An 18,857-nucleotide genomic window follows, 5' to 3' on the forward strand; every position below is an offset into this window, starting at 1 on the left:
AGTCAAACTGAATCAGACCGGCTCTAACTGAATCGAACAAGCCCCATAGTGTCGCACAGCGATGACGAAGGCGATCTGTAGCGGTACTGCCAGAGAACTTGTAGAGAGGAGAATTACGGCTCTTCAATGTCTTCCGGTTTTTTCAAACGCTAGAGGGCGCTCCCGAGCGAGTCCAAAATGAATGGGTTGATATGGAGCATTTGAGCAAAATCATAGTTTATAAATGCTTAAACATTTTCAATGTAGACGAATTCGATCATTTCCTGAATACAGAACAGCATAAAACATTTTAACACTGCTGTTATATTTTAAGAGGTTTTAAACTCGAGTTATAGGAGTTTAAAACGGCACCTCATGGATGTTCATGACGTCAGTGAGCGCGAACAGCCAATGATCTGCTCTGCTCGCCGATCAATCATCACGCTCTAGCAGTAAAGCCCGCCTCCTGCTGCACAAAACCCGTTCACTGTAGAAAAAAAGGAAACATATTGGTGAGTTTTCTTTGGTTTTAGTGAAATACATCTTTCTACTTTAGTAGAAGGAAATTAAAGAAACGTTCTGGTTCAGTGATTAGAAACTATTTTAACTGTTCGTTTTTAGCCGTTGAGCTCCATTTACTCCCATTCATTGAGACTCACTCGCGGGCGCCCTCTGCTGTTTGTTTTTAATATAACGGGGGGAATAGGAAGTGGCCAGGCTCCTCATAAACCGGCTCTGGTACTGCTCTATAGACAGACCATTTTTTGTCAAATAAGGAACAAAAAGGAATATAAAAATTTCAGAATATAAATTGAAAAAGTATTTTTAACATCTTTTTTACTTTTAACATATCTTTTTTGTTGTTTTTTTTGTCTTTATTTTAACAAAACACAAATATTTAAAAACAGAAAATACTGGGCACGTATTTAAAATTGAAATCTATGTATTAAATATTAATTTCAAAGTTGACAATGTAACGGGTCAAACAATGAAACACAGGTTTCCTCTGAGAGGCATAAAGAGTGACCCAATAAATTCGAATAGCTTTTAATTTATTAAACCACAAATTGGACAACAACGCTCATTCGAATCACTTTGTCAACAACTGTCACTCCAGAGGTGATATTAAAGGATTCATTAGAGCAGTAAAACAGTGACATAAGCGCACTCTCTGAAAAACAAAACAAAAATAAATAATAGAGAAATTATTTAAAAAATATATAATATATTGACATAATTATATTAAAACAACCTACAAATAAACCTTTATAATAAAATAAACATTTATAATAAAATTATTAAGCATAAAGTGGCAGTCACATTCTTTAGGTGGCTACAATTTAATGTTTACATAATTTAGACTGTAAATTATTAAATTATTGGAGATGAAATAGTGGTGGAAATTATGCCAAAATGTGCTACTATACGTGCAGGAGAACACATGTTCAGCTGTTTCCATAGTGTCTCTACAATATGCTCATTGCTATTACATACTTTTCTGAAAGTGTTAACAAGGACAAGAGTAGCAACACACAGGGCCAGATGGTCTTGAATAAAGATACAGTACCTTACTGCCACATCTGGTAAGTTGCAATCAACAATAGTAGATATGGGGTGTTTCATAAACACTACATGAATGACAATTTTTGGTGTCAGTTTCAGGCGTATATACTAGGTCTGCTTATTCAGTCTCTACGTTTTTAAGGTACATTGTGGGATTTTCCTGTGCCTTAGGACTTTCTGCATTTACTTACCCCAGTTAATTAGGTTTATTCAGAACAGTGCTGATTTAAGACTGTGCTCATATTTAAGAGTTAAGAATAAGAGTATTTTTAAATTTATTTTATCTAGTCTATTATAAATGTCCATGAGTGACACCATCAGTGTCCCTCAAATGTCATTGGAGGAAAAAGAAAAAAAAAAGGTCCTAGTTCTTTATTATCTGAGCAGAGGGCTGTAGCCTGTGTCAGGTGTAGGAACTGCATGGGCGCGTTTTTTTTCTTGAAAATGTGATGCAGTGATTTAATTCTGACACTGGGTGGCGAGGGTGAGCACAAGTTTTCTTTGCCAGAGCCGGTTTATGAGGAGACTGGCGACTTCCTATTTCCCCCGTTATGTCAAAAACAGGTCTGCAAAACAGCAGAGGGCGCCCGCGAGCGAGTCCTGAATGAATGGGAGTAGATGGAGCTCAACGGTTAAAAACGAAAAGTTAAAACGGTTTCTAATCACTTATACAGAACTTTATTTTAATTTTAGACAGTAGAAGGATGTATTTCAGAAATCTTACCTATATATTTCCTTTTACAGCAAACTGCTGGTTTTGGGCAGCAGAACGCAGGCATTACTGTTGGTGAGTGTTGATTGGTTGACGAGCGGAGCAGCTCATTGGCTGTTCGCGCTCACTGACGTCTTGAACGTACGAGGCTCTATAACTCGAGTTTAAAAGCTCTTAAAATATAACAGCAGTGTTAAAATGTTTTATGCTGTTCTGTGTTCATGAAATGATTGTATTATTATACATTAAAAATGTTTGAGCATTTATAAACTATTATTTTGCTCAAATGCTCCATTTTAACCCATTCGTTTTGGACACGCTCGGGAGCGCCCTCTAGCGTCTGAGAAACCCGGAACGTTCAGTTACGTTCAGTTCCTTTCTTATTTGTCTTGTATAGCGTGGATTCCTTCTTTATCCACGCTATGGGTTCTATATGTCTTCAGCGTGTCGCTTTCTGTGGCGGAATTTTAAGTTTGTTAAGCTTCCCCCCCCCCCCTCAGTATATCTACATTTCACCAATAGAGTGCCATTTTCCCACCATAGACTTCATGCACAGAATAAAATGATTAATAAAGTGTAAAGACACAAATGTTATAACGGTGCTATATAACTGTTGATATATATCTCTCATGCACAAATGTTTGTGCACCCCTATTTACAAAGCCACCTTTACTCTCTCATAAGTCTTATAATAAACAGATAAACAGGAAATCATCTACCAGCATGGCTAACAGAAACACAATTGAACAGTGTTGTTCACTCATTCACCACTAGATGGCGATAATTACCATGCATTATATTGAGCGTTGTATTTTTCTAGAGGTAGACCACCTAAAGCAGTATGTTATCCTGCTCGTGGCCACCCACAGCCCTGCACGGGGTCGAGTATTCCTTGACTCAACACACCTGATCTAGCTCATCAGCTATGAGTTTGCTGATAAAATAAAACAGCTAAAAGACATCTGCTGGTATAAATTCACATTGCAGCCTAGACATTTTGGGTTGTTTTCCTGGACATGGATTAAGCCCGGCCTTGAACTGGATTGCAATGCCAGAAGTGATTCATCACCAAAAGCCTGTTTAGTCTATATTTATTTCTGATCTGGGTCTGAGAAATACAGCTTGACACTAATAATGGTCAAGCAGTCAGTCGTATCGATATCACTGAAATGCCATTAGTTTTAGTTCATTATCTTAACAGTAACACATTAAGCAGAACTTGTTTGATGTGTGTAATCTTCTAATACTGTTCAGCAGAGTTTTATTCAGCAGCCATTATCTGCTCCTACAGCTTTGACTTCAGCTTCACAATTACACCCTCAGCTGCACTGATTAATTCAATACGCACACATTTCAGAAAAGCTCTCTGGCTGAACATTGCCAGATACGTACTGCACTGAATTGTGGCAAAATGGCCTAAAACAGAGCAAATCTAGGATCCAGTGATTCCAGTTGCTCTTTGCTTTATATTGCATTATTTGCAAATGTCAGCATCTACTGATACATATATATATATATATATATATATATATATATATCAGTAGATGCTGACATTTGCAAATAATGCAATATTAAGCACACACACACACACATATGTATATATACAGATATGTTTTTAGCAGTATGTAGATTTTCATAGCCAACCATGGAATTATATGCCTTTGAACGAAATATATTTACATATATTTATACTGAATGTTTATACCTCCATTGCAGTTTATAGTTAATCAGAGTCTTATTCACTAACAGATTAAGGAGGGAGAGAGAGAGAATATAAGGATGAAAAATGCCCCTCTTGGCCTGTCCTAGTGAGAGAGATAGAGAGAGAGAGAACAGTGCCTGGAGCAGTCGAACACTGGCTGAAAACATCAGCCCAGTAAATATTCAATTTAAAGGATTTTCAGATAAGAGCGTCTGAAAAATGGAGGCAGCGGCCATTCTTCTAGATAAGAAAAGACGGCACCATCTGGAGGGAGGGAGATAGCGAACTCCCACACCATCCCACAGCCCTCACTCTTATCCACTACGGAGACAGAGGGAGTGGGGAGAGAGAAGAAAAAGTGTGCTTACTGTTATCAGAGGGTCAAATGAATTTATTTTCAACTGAGTAAGGGCTATGGAAAGGTTGGCTGTGCAAACATTAAATACAAAGGGACAGTTCACAGAATATGAAACATTATTATTTCTTCTTTTTTTTTCTTCTTCTTCTTCTTCTTCGTCTTCTTCTTCTTCTTCTTCTTCTTCTTCTTCTTCTTCTTTCTCCTCCTGCTCATCTTCTTCCAGACTTTCCATCAGAGCCTTACTGACACACTCTTTCACACTTCATTAGAGCATCTCTGTGTGGATGCTAGAAGTCAGTGCTTTTTTCAGTTAGCTATCTCAACATGTAAAAGACAGTTCCCTTTCAATAATATATTTCCAGTCCTGCAGATGAACAGCTGTATGCAAAAGTTTGGGCACCCCTGGTCAAATGATGTGTTGATTTTCTAAGTGAAAATAAGTTAAAACATCCTCTACAGAGACCACACTTAAATTGTAGGGCACACTTTCTGTTTATTTGAGTTTAACCTGTTGGAAAGACAATAAAATATACCATAACTTCCACACAGGCCACATTTTATGTTAAATTTAGCAAATAGTCATTAGTTGTATTTTAAAATGTGCAGAGGTGTGTTCTCTGGGGAGAATGTGTTAACCTATTTTCACTTAGAAAATCAAAACATTATTTGACCAGGGGTGCCCAAACTTTTGCAACTTTTTGAAATTATGAGAGATAATTCTGGGGGGCGCAGGATGGTTGTTAAAAAAAGTATACAGCTGAGTTGCAAAAGAGCCGTCGGTTATGAGTTATTGTATAGTGGTCAATTATAGTTTAAAACTCTAATTAAACCAAAAATTGATTACTGTTTAGTTATAAAGAAAGAAGCACTAACCTGCCCTTGAATATTTTTCAACGCTTCTTTACAGTTCTATGTTCGTTTGTTGCCATTAGCGTTATTAATAGGTTTTCCTTTTTCTTCTAAATAAGTATCATATTTATCATTGTTGGGAGTTTTGCTAAAATATATAGCTATTGTAATAGGCAATTGCTATTAATAATATTTATTTTTGCATTTTAATATTGACATATAAAGCATGACATATCAATATGATAAGCATAAATGTAGCGGTTACTTGTTTAGGCAGGTTTACATTTGCATTGCTGTATGTAGACTTTAGCCTCCTGGTGTTGTTCCTGATGTTGCTCCCCCTGAATAAAGGCCATTTGCACTGTGGACATACACTGTAAAGATAGAACAGGGCAGAAGTTGATTTAAAACCTTTTTGAGATTAAGGTTGACGAAAATATTGATTTTGTTCATGTATCCTAAAATTTTACTTTGATCGTTTCATTCAAAGTATTTATTCAAGTTGAATAGAACTAGTTAAACTGTTTATTACAACATGAAAGATTTTTTTAGGCAGACAAACCATTATTTACAGTGATTATCAGACACTTGCCGTGGTAGTTGACATAAATAAGAGGTTATTGACTAAGGATAGTATTATAAATACATATAAACCAATTAATATTAGTGAAGGAACAGAGATTCCCATTTAACCAACGGATAAAGGGATCAGTGATGTGTTTTGAAAGGGACATTGGTAGCAGACTGTATAGCCCAGTGAGACAGCTAGCTCATCTGACCCAGATGCCTTTTTCAAGTCCAATTTGCAGTATTGTGTGAAGAGAACGATGCAGCATCTGTCCCCTTTCTAATTCCTTTGTCACTGTCCTCAGCCCTTTTCTTCAGTTTAACTGAATGTGTATTGGATTCAGCTGATGTCAAAATCTGTGAGCACCTCCATGTGTTTATGTATATGTGAGAAAGACATAGAAGCAGGCCTATAAAGACTGCACAGTATTTGGGGTGAAAGCTGTTAAGGCAGTGATAAAAACACTCACAATAACCTCTTGTTTGTCTACAGCATTCGCGTGGTTTGTTCCATTTGCAGTCTGTGGCCACTCCAATCACTTCCTCCTCACAACCTCGGGTTCAGCGCGGCGCTTTGATTCATTTGCTGAGTTGGACAGGAAGGTTAATTGTATGTCTACTGCAGACAACAGAAGCAGTGAAGATCACTGGAATACTGTTCGGAAGGTTTCCAAAGAATTCCTCCCTATTGTTCGTAGCCATGTGCAACACCACGAAGAGATTGTGAGTACATTCTCAAAATTGGACTGCATTGTGATGTGTCGTACAAACCTATTACAGGGATGTCAGAAACACTTTGATAAATTAAATGCATTAAGTGGTCTTCAGGCTTTAGAGATTTTCATTATGATCAGCAGAAACATCCTCAGGTTACACATGAACACAAAAAAAAATGTATTATAAACTCAGTCATGGCTCAAGAACTTAACTCGGATGAGGCGCCCCGCAGACATTCTGTCATCTTTGTCCTGAAATGATGGATGTTCTATCTCAACACACTGCAGGGAAGTCTAATCTGGCAAAAACGCAGTTCGTGGGCCACACGCTTTGATCTTCCAGGAAAGCCTTGTAGATCTTAACAGCGATGAAGAAATATTAGTTAATCCATTTCTTCAGTACTGTGATCTCAATTCATTTATGGAGGGTAATTGATGATGAACTTTGAACATATCGCTGTTGACGGAAGAAAACCTTGTATCTTCAAAATGATAACTTTACAGGAGAAGGAAAAAACCTACTTTACTTTTAATGTAAGTCAATGGAACAAGACATTTTTTCAAGTCATTTTGGGTCATTTCTTTTAGTCCATTCATCATGAAATTTACATACAATGTAAAAGGCAACAGATGTTTTCACATTATGTCAAAAACTGAAAAACGTCAAAAATGGAGATACAAGGTTTTCTTCCGAAAACAGCGATATCCTTTTGGTGCCACACCAAAGTTGACCATTGAATGGTCCTATAGTGATCATTTGCATATAGTGTTGTAAATGGGGAATTCTACCAATTTTAACAAAATTTCTGAATAAGTAATGGTTAAGATGTAAACAGTCATTCAGAATGATTTGATGTAAAATTCTATGAATACTTGTGATGCAGAATTGTTCACAGCAGTGATGATTTGAACCAGGCGTCAAATTGTTTAAATGCCTCTAAAAGCTACCGCACAAGAAGCTGTGAATGGTTACAAATGCACTGCCTGATGCCTGTCATGCATTGTTTTACAATCGTTTTTGGTCTAAAATATGTTTTTTTCAAAATCCATTCATGGTGGAGAGGTACATGCTGGGCGTTATAAGGCAAATAGCATAAGAATAGCAAAAGAAAACTTTTACCATTGTTTACCATTATTAACATTACATACAAACATGAATCAGTAGAATTCCCTTTTAAGTCAATTCTGGTCTTAAGTTTTCCCATTACTTTACATAAGTTGTGTAAATTCTCTTCAGTGAAAATATTTAAGCAAGAAAATAAAAGCATTGTAAATTGGATTTAAATTTCAGCTTTCCAGTTTTTAAGAATTGCAAACTCATTATTTGTCCCATTATTAAATTAAATCACTGTGTCAAAAACACATTTCTCTAAGAAAGGTGTAATTAATCATAATAGAGCACTGATATTGATAAAGCCCATTTCAACATCTGAAAAAAAAATTTGGAATGAAACCCTTCATATACAGGTGGACACGGCTTTATTGCCATCGACTGAAGCTCTGATTTCTTAGTGTTTCTTCTTCACATTTGCTTAGTGGGCGTATTTATACATTTGGAAAAGCTAATTTGTCATTTATCAGTTTTATTTCTGTCCACCTTTCAATTTGCACAACACAATCAACTCTCAAGAACATCCATCAGTGACTGAGAGTTCCATTTACAGTATTTTATGCTGGTTTCTGTCACATTTCATGGTTATTATCATGAATGCGATTGGATTAGCTATGAATGATTCTCTTCAGAGATGTGACTTTGTCACACAGAAATATGATATTCCCACTCTGTTAAAGTTATTGTAATAAAAAATTTGCTACACCATCACATCATGAAGCATTTTTCTAAATAATTAATTTGCACATCTGCTGGATAAGTGGTCAAAAATGCTGTGCATTTAACTACCATATTCACAAAATGTTGAATGTCATAGCATTAATGGAGCATTTCGCAGTTGTTTTCTCTGTGGCTCATAAGTAATCGAACATTTGCAGTGTCACAACAGAGAAAGGTAATTAGATAATCTGAGAGAAATGAAAACCATCATGCCATCCAAAACTTGACTGTGCCCTTTTTAAAGCACCAAAAACTTACCTATGTTTGTATTTCAAGACTTAAGATGCAAAATGGCAATCATTTAAAAACTCACTGCAACATATTCTTCTAACAAAAACTCATATCCCTAAAATAGTAACTTTATAAGAAAAGGAAACAGCATCCTTAACTTAACTATGTTAATGTTTGAGGATTTTTATTCCGAGTAATTTTGGACAGCTTCTGTGGACCCACTCATCACAAAAATGTTTTCAGTAAAGAAAGAAAGAAAAAAAGAAGAGTCATGAGTTTTTGATATGACAGTAACGATATGCCAATCATCTGCGTATCTTAAAAATGGGCCATACTTCTGCATGATCCCCTAAACAAGTTCAAAGAGAGACCCCACCTTGAGGACAGAATCTTTTTGATTGTGTCTCGCTAACAGTCCGGTCAAATGATCTTTTCGCTGCTGGCTGTGGTACATCTGCACCTTCTCTCTCCTCCCAGAGAGCGCTCTGGGTCTCTGGGGGCTGGTATCCTGGCTCCAGAGGGTCCAGCGGATCCTTGGACAACAGGATACTGATGGAGGGCACAGTCCTGTGGACAGTCATCTCTGCATCACCTCCTTCCTGACTCTCCCACACCTCCTGCACGCCTTTGTACCGCAGTTTGGTCAGCTGGTGCAGTCCGCCCACTTTCCTCTTCATGATCTCGGCGCAGGTGATGGTTTTGGTGACCGCTCGGCCTGACCCTGTGAACACCACCTGTCTTAGTCCGGCCTGACCGCTGTCTCCAGGCTCACTCTGCATCCGGGCCATGGCGAATCCCATCAGGTTGCGGATCTTGCTACCTTCTTTGACCCTCATCTCCAGGACACCAGGCAGTAGCCCTGGAAACGGGCTTGGACTGTCCTCCTCCGTCCGAAGCACCTTCTTAAAGCCGGTTGCAAGACCCTGCTTCACCCCTGGGCTGGGGGAAGGTAGGGTGGCAGAGATGCTGTCAGCAGTAGTTGTCTCACCCTGAAAGGGTAGATATTCGCCCCTCAGATCCATAAGAATGCCTCTGAATCCTCCAGGAGCATTAACCAGTCCAAATGAATCCCCAAAACAACACTGGCTGCCGTAAGTGTTTCCAGCACAAAGACGCTGCAAATCATTCCTTCGCTTCGAACGTTTAAATTACTCACAATCCAACCTGTTCACTCACACTTTACCATCATTCATGGGGTTGTTTTTTTTTCCCCATAAAATGAGCAATCTAGCTTAATTGTAGGTCTTCATCGTGAGCGTTAGTGTTCAGGCTGAAAAGGCATTAACGACTGAAAGCCTCAGCCAAGAAATATTATCTAGTCAGTTAGGCTTTGATTGAAACCATCTCCTACTGCATCTCACGGAGCGCTAAAACACAAGAGAAACACAAATTGCATCTATAATGGCACAAACTAGCAAACAGAGGTGGAATTGAATTAAATGGCCTTAATATAGTGCTGGAAATGAAAATGTTCTCCAACCACAAACTGAAAGAAAACTTTACCTCTGCTTTAGAGATGCAAAGATGAGTTAATAAAAGCATGCAATTTATGATGTGTTCTTCAGATTAACTTTCAAGCAACTGTACTTGATGTCCGACGTATCTTCTCTTAAATCTGAAAGGCAATTTCATAGAAAAGATACTCCTCTAACATCTTTGGTGATTATCAAAAGGCAACTTTGGTCAAGAAGAAACTCTTCTCCTTTGCTGTTCTTCACTGCTCTTCTTTCCTGCTTGAAGCCATAAGCCAGCATGCTCTGCTAGAAGTACCCTTCGCTTTCTTAGCTTTCCGTCTGATTCAGGCTGTGCTGGCACATGTGCTGCTTACGCTCTTTCAAAGCTTGCCAAGCGACAAAAAGTCTGTGCTCCATTTCCCTTCAGAGATGCTGAAGGGAGCAGCGCTGGTGTGTAAATGCGAGTGGGGGAGTGTCTGTGCGGCTTAGTGGGCGAGAGGCAGGGGGGCTGGCTCAGGACAGAATCATCTCAGCCTTCTTAAAGGTGCAGCAGCCTCCTCTGGGTAACAAAAATTCTCATTCAGCATCCAATTCTCACTGCTTAAAGTCAGCAGTCTACCCCTTTAAGAACAAAAGTGCCGGTTCGAGCAACTTGTGTCAATCTATTTAGAGGACGTTCCAGTGCATGTGCTCAATGTACATGACTCATTAACCTGCAGCTCTGAAATAGGGAGTCAGTCAAGCTTGTAAAAATGCATTTTCAGCGGGTGAAACAATGAATGAAATTAGCGCACTTCTAATTGAAAACATCCTTCACAGGGCTGCTGAAAGTCAGGGGCATTAAATTGCACTGTACTTAGCCTTTTATCCTTGTAGATGTTTTTGCACATTATTTGCATAATGTGGTGTTAATGTTCTCAGCACAGAAGCAGTGCAATCTCCTATAGAAAATATATGGTCTTATTGAACACAGAGCATTAGAACTTGCTTTAATCTGGTGTAAAGACATCATATATGTCACATATTAGACATTTTGTTCTTGCTTGAATTACAGAACATTAGTGGTGTCATGTAAAACATAGGGTTTTTTCAAAAGATCCCAAAAAACAGGTGTGGCGGTTAGTGCAAACCTCAGGTCATAAAAGATGAGGCAGTATGTGAAAGTAAAACAGAGCGATTAGTAAATGCTGTTTGACCTGTGCTAAACAAAATAGTGTAAAAACATGAATCACTGAAAGCAGAATTTTTGGCGATTCTTCTGTTGTACAAGTCGTAAGCTGCACAACATACGAGCCCTTCATTGTCATATTATGTGCTTTTTAATGTGCCACGTTTACAATAGGAGACAGGTCTGGACCGCAGGCAGGCCAATCTAGCACCCACACTCTCTGATTACGTAATCATGCTGTTGTAACATGTGCAGAGTGGGGCTCGTCATTGTCATGATGAAATAAGCATGGATGTCCCTGTAAAAGACATTGTCTGGAAGGCAGCATATATTATCCGTGCCACAGGCAGCAATACGCCCCTATACCATATTAGACCCTGGATTTTGAACTTTATGCTGGTAACAATCTGGATTTCCCTTTTCTTCTTTGGCTTGGAGAACACAACAGCCATTATTTCTATAAACAGCCAGAAAAGTGGACTCTTTAGACCAAGATAAACATTTCCACAGTGCATCAGTCTATCTCTGAGTCCAGAGAAGTCGGCATTTCTGGACATTGTTGACATATGGCTTAATTTACATTTGTGCAGCGATCATTGTGATGATCAGTGGTTTGTCAAAGTATTCCTGAGCCGATGTGGTGATATCCATCACAGAATCATGTCTGTTTTTTAATGCAGTCTGAGGGTCTTGCTATTTACACACAGAGATTTCACTGGATTCTTTGATTTTTTTTAAAGATATTATTCACCATAATAGGGAGCAAAATGCCTAAAATCTTTGCGATCGTTTGTTGAGGAACATTGTTCTTAAACTGTTGATTATTCAAAGTGGAGAGCCTCCACTCACCCTTGCTCATATAGGACTAGGCTTTTCCTGTAGCCTTTTTTTACCCATGCAAGATTGCGTAGCGTCCTGCTACTGGCTCGTTCAGCCATGGATGAGCAAGAGGTGTGGCTATGCGAAGCAATGAATGTGGAGCCCCCTGGGAGAACGCTGGACACGAAGTAAGAGAGAATTGTAAATAGTTGTTGCTGTGGCTTAAATGCTGTGCATATGTGCTTATTGGGGTGTGATTGTTTATGACCTCCCTGCTATCCTGTCCATTCAGTAGCACTAGGCGGCTGAATCTTTCTGCTGCGTGTTCAATAAAAGAGCCTTTACTCAAAAGTGCTATGGTTCCCACATCTCCTTCTTAGCCAAATTGTCACAATTGCATCACCTGTTTAAGATGACATTTTTGAACATTTCAAAAGTGTTTCTAGTCTGAAACTCCTGTTCCAACTTTTTTGGAATGTACTACAGGCATTCATTTCAAAATGAGTGAAATTAAAGTTGATAAAGTTAAATATTTAATAATATTTTTGGATTTACATTTCACTGCTTTCTGTTTTCTGTTTTTATTTGCATTTTTTTTTATTTTGTATTTGTCCCAACTTTTTTGAAACTGAGCTTTATAGATTGCTCCATGCTATTTCCCAGATGTAAGGCAAGTGTTTTTTGTGCACACCATAAAATCTTTGAAACGCTGATGATACAAAAAGAGGAAATAAACAGTCACGCTTTCTGGTCTCAGTCCTCCATCTGATTTGCAGAGTTTAAAAAATGTCACCCTCATGTTTTTTATCACCTCAGTATACTGCATTAATACTACTCCGAGGTTCTTTTGCCGTATATTTTCCATGTTTGTGTGGGACTGTATTACTTTGTGGTTGAACCTGCACAGACAGCAGCAGTCTGAAGTCGCTCTCTGGAGGACAGCTGGGTTAGTCAGCACAGGTGATGGACATGTGGTTAAATGGGTAAAGGCAGGCCACTCAGCCTGAAACAATGAGCTGTCTCAGAGAGAGAGAGAGAGAAAGAGAGAAAGAGAGAGTGATGTTTGCTTTTTGTTTTTTCATGTTTTTAGTACATCAGAGATTTACAGAATTACATATATTCAAGTAAAACTTCGAAGGATTTGTACTTTCCTGAGAACAGAAAATCGACTTTTTGTTAAATTTTAGTCCTTCATATTTAGTTGCTAACTCATTTTTTTCTAGTTTTCTAATTAATTTTTGTGCTTTAATGTTATATTGCTATCTTGCTTCATGACTGATCACAACTCTGACCTCTGGGGTTTATTATTTTTTGTTCTGAACTAAAAGGATCCCAAAAAAAGAGAAGACTTGATAACAGAGATAATAGAGATAATTACTTGAGTCATTATTTAAGCAGAATAGCAATACTTCTATTTGAGTATCGGTTTAGGCTACTCCACTCTCTGCTGTAGTACATACATCATATTAGATAATGGAGCGAGAATTTAATGAACTTTGTTACAGGGTAACAACATTCTCTTGAATGTTCTGTTGAGATAAAATCAATATGCATGTGTGTTATATTATTTATATTTATATTTTGTTTTTTGTTAATTTGCTGTTGCTTCCTTACCTGTGAATGTATATTTGTGTGCAGTTCTACTTTTGCCTGTGATTATGTCTTAGTTAAATACACTTTATCCGTAACAGGATCAACGCCAACAGCCCCTCTTGTTTATTCCCACAACAGAGACAGTGAGTTGGGGGGGTGGAGGGTGGGGGGTGTGGTGTCTGTGTGTGTGGCAGAGTGATCATTCGGCTGTTTGGGAGAAATTACCCTCATCATTCATAAAGAGATGCACAGCTGCCTGCAGGGAACCAGCAATGTTCCTGCATTATAAACTCTCTCTCTCTCTCTCTCTCTCTCTCTCTCTCTCTCTCTCTCTTTCTTTCTCAAATCTGACAAGTAAATGGATAATACCACATTGCTTCTGCAGCATATTCCTACATTGTGACAGAATTAATTTGTGCAAGAAAGCTTTCGAATGATACAGGGGGAGGGAGAGCCTTTCAGCAAAAGAACGATACTGGCTGTACAGCGTATGTGGAAAAGGTATTTACCAGTGTTTTCTATTGTTTTTTTGTTCAACAAGGCTGACACAGCCTGTTTTTGTCATTAAATCACATTAATCAAGCTGAATATCATTTAATTTATATATATATATATATATATATTTGACCATGCCAATTACAGCACCATGGAGACCATCAAATCAAAACACAACCGGCTGCTTATTTACGTCATTGATGTGAATGAAACTATAAAATTGCTTATAATTGCACAGGGCAAAAGTAAACCAGTTGTCTCTTGCTGATGTCTGGCCAAAATAAATAAAGGATAATAAATTCTGATGTATTCAGTGGCTAATAGAACCCTATAATTTAGCCCTAGATGGCTATACAACCCCTCTTAGCTTGTTTTTAATGCTGAATTGGAGAGACAGAGAATAAAAGGTCATGTTTAAAGTAATAAAACATACAAAAATGTGAAACTGAAAGAAAATGAAAGAAAACACACACAGATCATTATATAAAATTGTTTAAATTCACTCACAGGTAAATATTGCTGTATTTACCTGAAAGTTACCAAGTTCTGTGGATGAGAAATGCACATTCTGAATCAGCCGGTCACTTTACCTGAATGTGTTTCTCTTTTTTTGTAAATGTTAGGAGAGATGTGAAGTAGGGTAGTTGCTGTTTGAATAAACTTTAAAAGCAGAGAACAAATGCAGATAATGCAAAAGTAATGGGCTTTAGGACAATCATCAGTACTGAAATTTTGATATGTGGCATCTAATTGTTGCATTCATATACATTACATCACCATAATCCAACATTAATAAAATTACTGAACAACTTTCTTTTTATGTATAAGACAAGGTCTTTATATATATATATATATATATATATATATATATATATATATATATATATATATATATATATATTAAACAATTTTATAAACCAATTTTCCAATGTTGTACAACTTCATATAAAATGAAGAGTACCAGCCCATTGATAGAACCCTGTGGAACCCCATTAACAATTCCCATGAGTGATTGAGTTTATCAAACTGAGAGTCTGCTCAAAAGCAGAGATGAAACATTCATGTATACAAAAGTTCAATTGTGATAGATTTATATTGTTTCATTTTTCAAACAATAAATACTCTATTTTTCTCAGTTTCTTTCTGGTTTTTCACATTTAGTTTAGAATTCCTTATTTGAATTTAATTCTGTCCTGATTATGAAAACATCTAAACTGCTTTGTTGTTCAAATTTCATATTTTAGCATAAGCATATTTAAGCCAAAAGACGGATTTTTAGACTTAATATTTTATATATAAACTGTTTTTAGCAGCTATTTGTTATTGAAGTCATTAATTCATTGAAGAAACACAGATTTTATTTGAGTATGGGTTTAGACCAACCTCTGCATATTAGTTTTAGGTATTTGAATCTTCCCTTGAACTTGAAGCCAAGAAACTGATACACCCCTTAACAACTCATTTTAGATAACAGATAATCAAAATATTTTGAGTGCAGGATGCTGAAAATTCTGACCATTTCGCAAAAATCAGAAATACATACATACTTACATACTTTTTATGTTGTTATACAAGGTCACGCAACAGTCTCCTGTGAAAATTGTGAGTGATTTGTCAGCGTTTTGAAGAGATCTGTGCGAAAGAGTGTTTTCAGGGCTTGTAAGTAATTTTTTCAACATAATTTTTTTCCGGTTACTGAGCTGTTCATGTAAATCACAAAATCCAACCTTATATTACTTTAATCACCATCTTGTTGCAGACAATGTAGCATCATTTTGAAGCAGCTGACAAGCTCACAGCAAGTGCTAGCTAGGCTTAAGAACAGCCTCTGTACTGCGAGGTTAGTTGTTACACAATGTTACAACTAAGCCACCTTTAGTAAACAAAGTCCAATAAGGTCAGTTTTATCTTTTTGTTCCATATGTTTACACAGATTTTAAAATAAAAAAGAGAAAACATCTGAAAACAGGGATTTTCTTCCACTTTATTAGTATCTTTCAGATGTTAGTGTTTTTGTAGTGTTTAAATAAGTACATTAATGAAATTGACATTAAAAGCTGGTAAAGCTGTAGTTATTCAGAAACAATGTTTCATATTTTGCTGATTTGTGATGCTTTTTATTTGCTGTCCTTCACTGGACAAAAAATAAATTTGTCATTATTTGACAGAGAGTCTCATGTCAATTTTCATATACAGTTTGATGTATTTGTGTATCTATCAGTTGAGCTGTCTCATAGGTAGATAATATATGATGCAGTATGGTTGGAAAATATATTTGTTTCTTACAACCTAGAATTATATTGAAGTAATCTTGAATTAATTTGTCTAATTCATCACACTTCCCATCATTTTCTGTGGAATTGTACATGAACAGTAGGTGCTAGAAACAAAATGTTTCATGTGTTCGTTTGTAGCAGAGATGTATATGTTTCTTGTGTGAAAATATGATCATTCCTTCTTATATATTTTTTAAATTATTTCACCAAAAAAACATAATGTGTTAGGTTGTGCCCCACTCTCCCCTAAATGCTTGAGCTTTTAGAATACTTGCCCCTGCTGGGTTAATATGAACCATAGAAAGTTTATGTAAAACTACACCAAACTTATTCAACTTTACAAAGCCTTAGTCTGGGCAATAGAAGTCAAAACATGGTTAAAAAAGGAAAAAACACCTGTTCTGTAATGCTAATTAGGACTAGCACCAATATGAGATTCCAGCAGCATGCTAGCACTAAGCTAACGGTGATTCACATGATATTTTTTTTGCCATTGTAACTTAAACATTTGAAGACTGCAAAAGATATTTAATGTTTTATGTAAACCTTTTAAGAGACATATTAACATATATTTCATATATTTCAGCAGTTGTACAGTGACTCTTTCAGTAAAGAATGCTGGCATGGAGCTACTGCTGCTTTTCATTTTGAACATCTGCCTGAAGCGCATCATTGAAACTACTCTTTGTACTCAAAGTGACGAAGTCTAACCCTAAATGTAACCCCAATCGTAGCCCCAGTAACATAAAAATGAACAATTTTTCCTTTCATTAAAAAAGGTCCTAAGATTGCATGTTTTTTGTTTTGATCTTTATTTTTTTTGCCTTGAAATGAGAAACAAACACTTGAACACACCCTGGCGTGCTTGCATGCACAAACAGAGTCACATGGCGCAGTGCTAGGTGTGCATAGCCATCATATTTTGCAGAACTTTGAGGGAAAAGTTTGGGTCATTGACAGCAAAATAAGAGCTTCAGAAAATAATACCTTTAACCACAAACAGAGGAGAAGCATCGCAAAGAGCAAAACAACAGCATAGCATGTGTATCTGTGTGTGTGTGGGTGAGTGCACGGGTGCGTGTGTGTCATTCATTGTCTGGTCCTCAAGGGCAAATAAAATTCTGAGAATGCACCAGGCGACAAATATCGATAATCATTCTCTCATCCAGTCCTGTCCCCTTTCAGGCCTTTATGAGCTGCTGTGGCAATTCCAGTGAAGAGAACAGAATGGAAAGAGCAAGGAAGAAGGATGGGTGGAGAGAGAAACGGGGAAAAGAGAAGGAAAGAAGGGGCTGCCTCGAGCAGGAGGGGCGTAATTAACATTCCATAACTCCGACAACACCTTTTCCTCCCTCCCTGTCTCTCTCTTTCTCCTCTCTCTCTCTCTCTCTCTCTCTCTCTCTCGCTTTCCTCTCTTCTGCTCTTGCTCTCTCTCTCTCTCCTTTCTCTTTCTCTGTCTCTCTCTCTTTCTGTGTGTTCCTTCTAGTCGACACTGCAATGCAGATGTGTGCATCACACCCTGGCAAAGACAACTTTCAATGAAAGAGTGAAAGAGAGAGAGAGAGAGGGAGAGAGAGAGAAAGATGGAACGTATAGAGAGTAAAGAGAGAAAGACAGAAGGAGTTTATTATGCACTAACATTGCTGGTTCCCCTCAGATAAGTCATGCCTGTGAAGATTATCCTTACATTTATCAGAAATCTATAATATTTTGGAACATTTTCAGCTACATTTCTGTATTTGACATGTAGTTAAATGAATGTCACTACATTTGATAATCAATTCATCTCCAAACATGATGAGTCACATCCAAATAAGTCTCAAAACAATTCTTGGTAACCAAAGGAGTGCATTAAAATCAATAAAATGTGCTTTCCATTCTCATTTTCTAAATGAGTCTGTGCGCTGTTGTTACCTCTGCATTCAGTTAAAAACTCTTCACCATAATTGTCGTCATTATCTGATAATGGCTGCTGCGTGCGGAGTCTGTGTTCCGTACCGCTTCGGCACTCTCTAATGGAGTTTATTGGAAATTTCCGATCAATTGAATTACAGTCAATTAGCACACTATGGAAAAAAGCAGCAGGCTAATTAATGAAGCCTGGTGGGATGTTAGCATATTCAGAGTTTTTAGAGGATAAGGTGGCGTTCAGAGCAGCACTCAGACGGGCATAATGACAGGAAATCAGAGATGTGTTGTGATGGAAGAGCTTTGTTAAAAGTCTTTATGTCAGTAGGTACATTTAGGTAGATATTTCGGGACCCATTACATGCTCATCATGCCATTAACGGTTGAATTAATGTATTATTTTTTATTAAACCTCTACAAATTGTTTCTGAATGGTTTTAAAAATGTTTTTCTAAAATTCAACAGTTATATTTTATAGGATTTCCCATGCCCCTTTACAGGAGCGTTGAGGCCAAAGCTTTAGCATAGCTAGAAGAGGGTTGTAAAGTTAGCCTACACTCTTTAAACTCAAGGTGTCAAAAAGTGACCCCCAGAGTGATTCCATATCTTTTTAATATCTGGTTTTTTAAATAAATG

At 37.3% G+C, this 18,857-nt stretch overlaps 1 protein-coding gene across 1 annotated transcript; it reads right to left on the reverse strand.

The window, feature by feature from the left end:
* Positions 1 to 12: 12 nt before the first annotated feature.
* LOC118817835 (ribonuclease P protein subunit p25-like protein) lies at positions 13 to 10,167 on the reverse strand. Its single transcript, XM_036584791.1, has 4 exons — positions 8,885 to 10,167; positions 6,730 to 6,804; positions 4,218 to 4,277; positions 13 to 86 (listed from the first exon to the last, which is right to left on the reverse strand). Exons 1-4 carry the CDS (start codon positions 9,528 to 9,530, stop codon positions 13 to 15), a joined length of 855 nt encoding a protein of 284 aa, XP_036440684.1. The 5' UTR covers positions 9,531 to 10,167.
* Between the last annotated feature and the right edge of the window lie 8,690 nt (positions 10,168 to 18,857).

This window comes from Colossoma macropomum, unplaced genomic scaffold (assembly GCF_904425465.1).
Source record: "Colossoma macropomum unplaced genomic scaffold, Colossoma_macropomum, whole genome shotgun sequence".
Taxonomy (NCBI): Eukaryota; Metazoa; Chordata; class Actinopteri; order Characiformes; family Serrasalmidae; genus Colossoma; species Colossoma macropomum.

Bases quoted from the DNA above. Each gene is read 5' to 3' on its own strand.
- LOC118817835 (XM_036584791.1), bottom strand. From the start codon at position 9,530: ATGGATCTGAGGGGCGAATATCTACCCTTTCAGGGTGAGACAACTACT. The intron at 4,278-6,729 runs GTGTGTTGAGAT...CTGTCTCCGTAG, and splicing joins CCAGATTAGACTTCCCTGCA to TGGATAAGAGTGAGGGCTGT. The intron at 87-4,217 runs GTGCCGTCTTTT...GTTCTCTGGCAG, and splicing joins TATCTCCCTCCCTCCAGATG to TACCGCTACAGATCGCCTTC.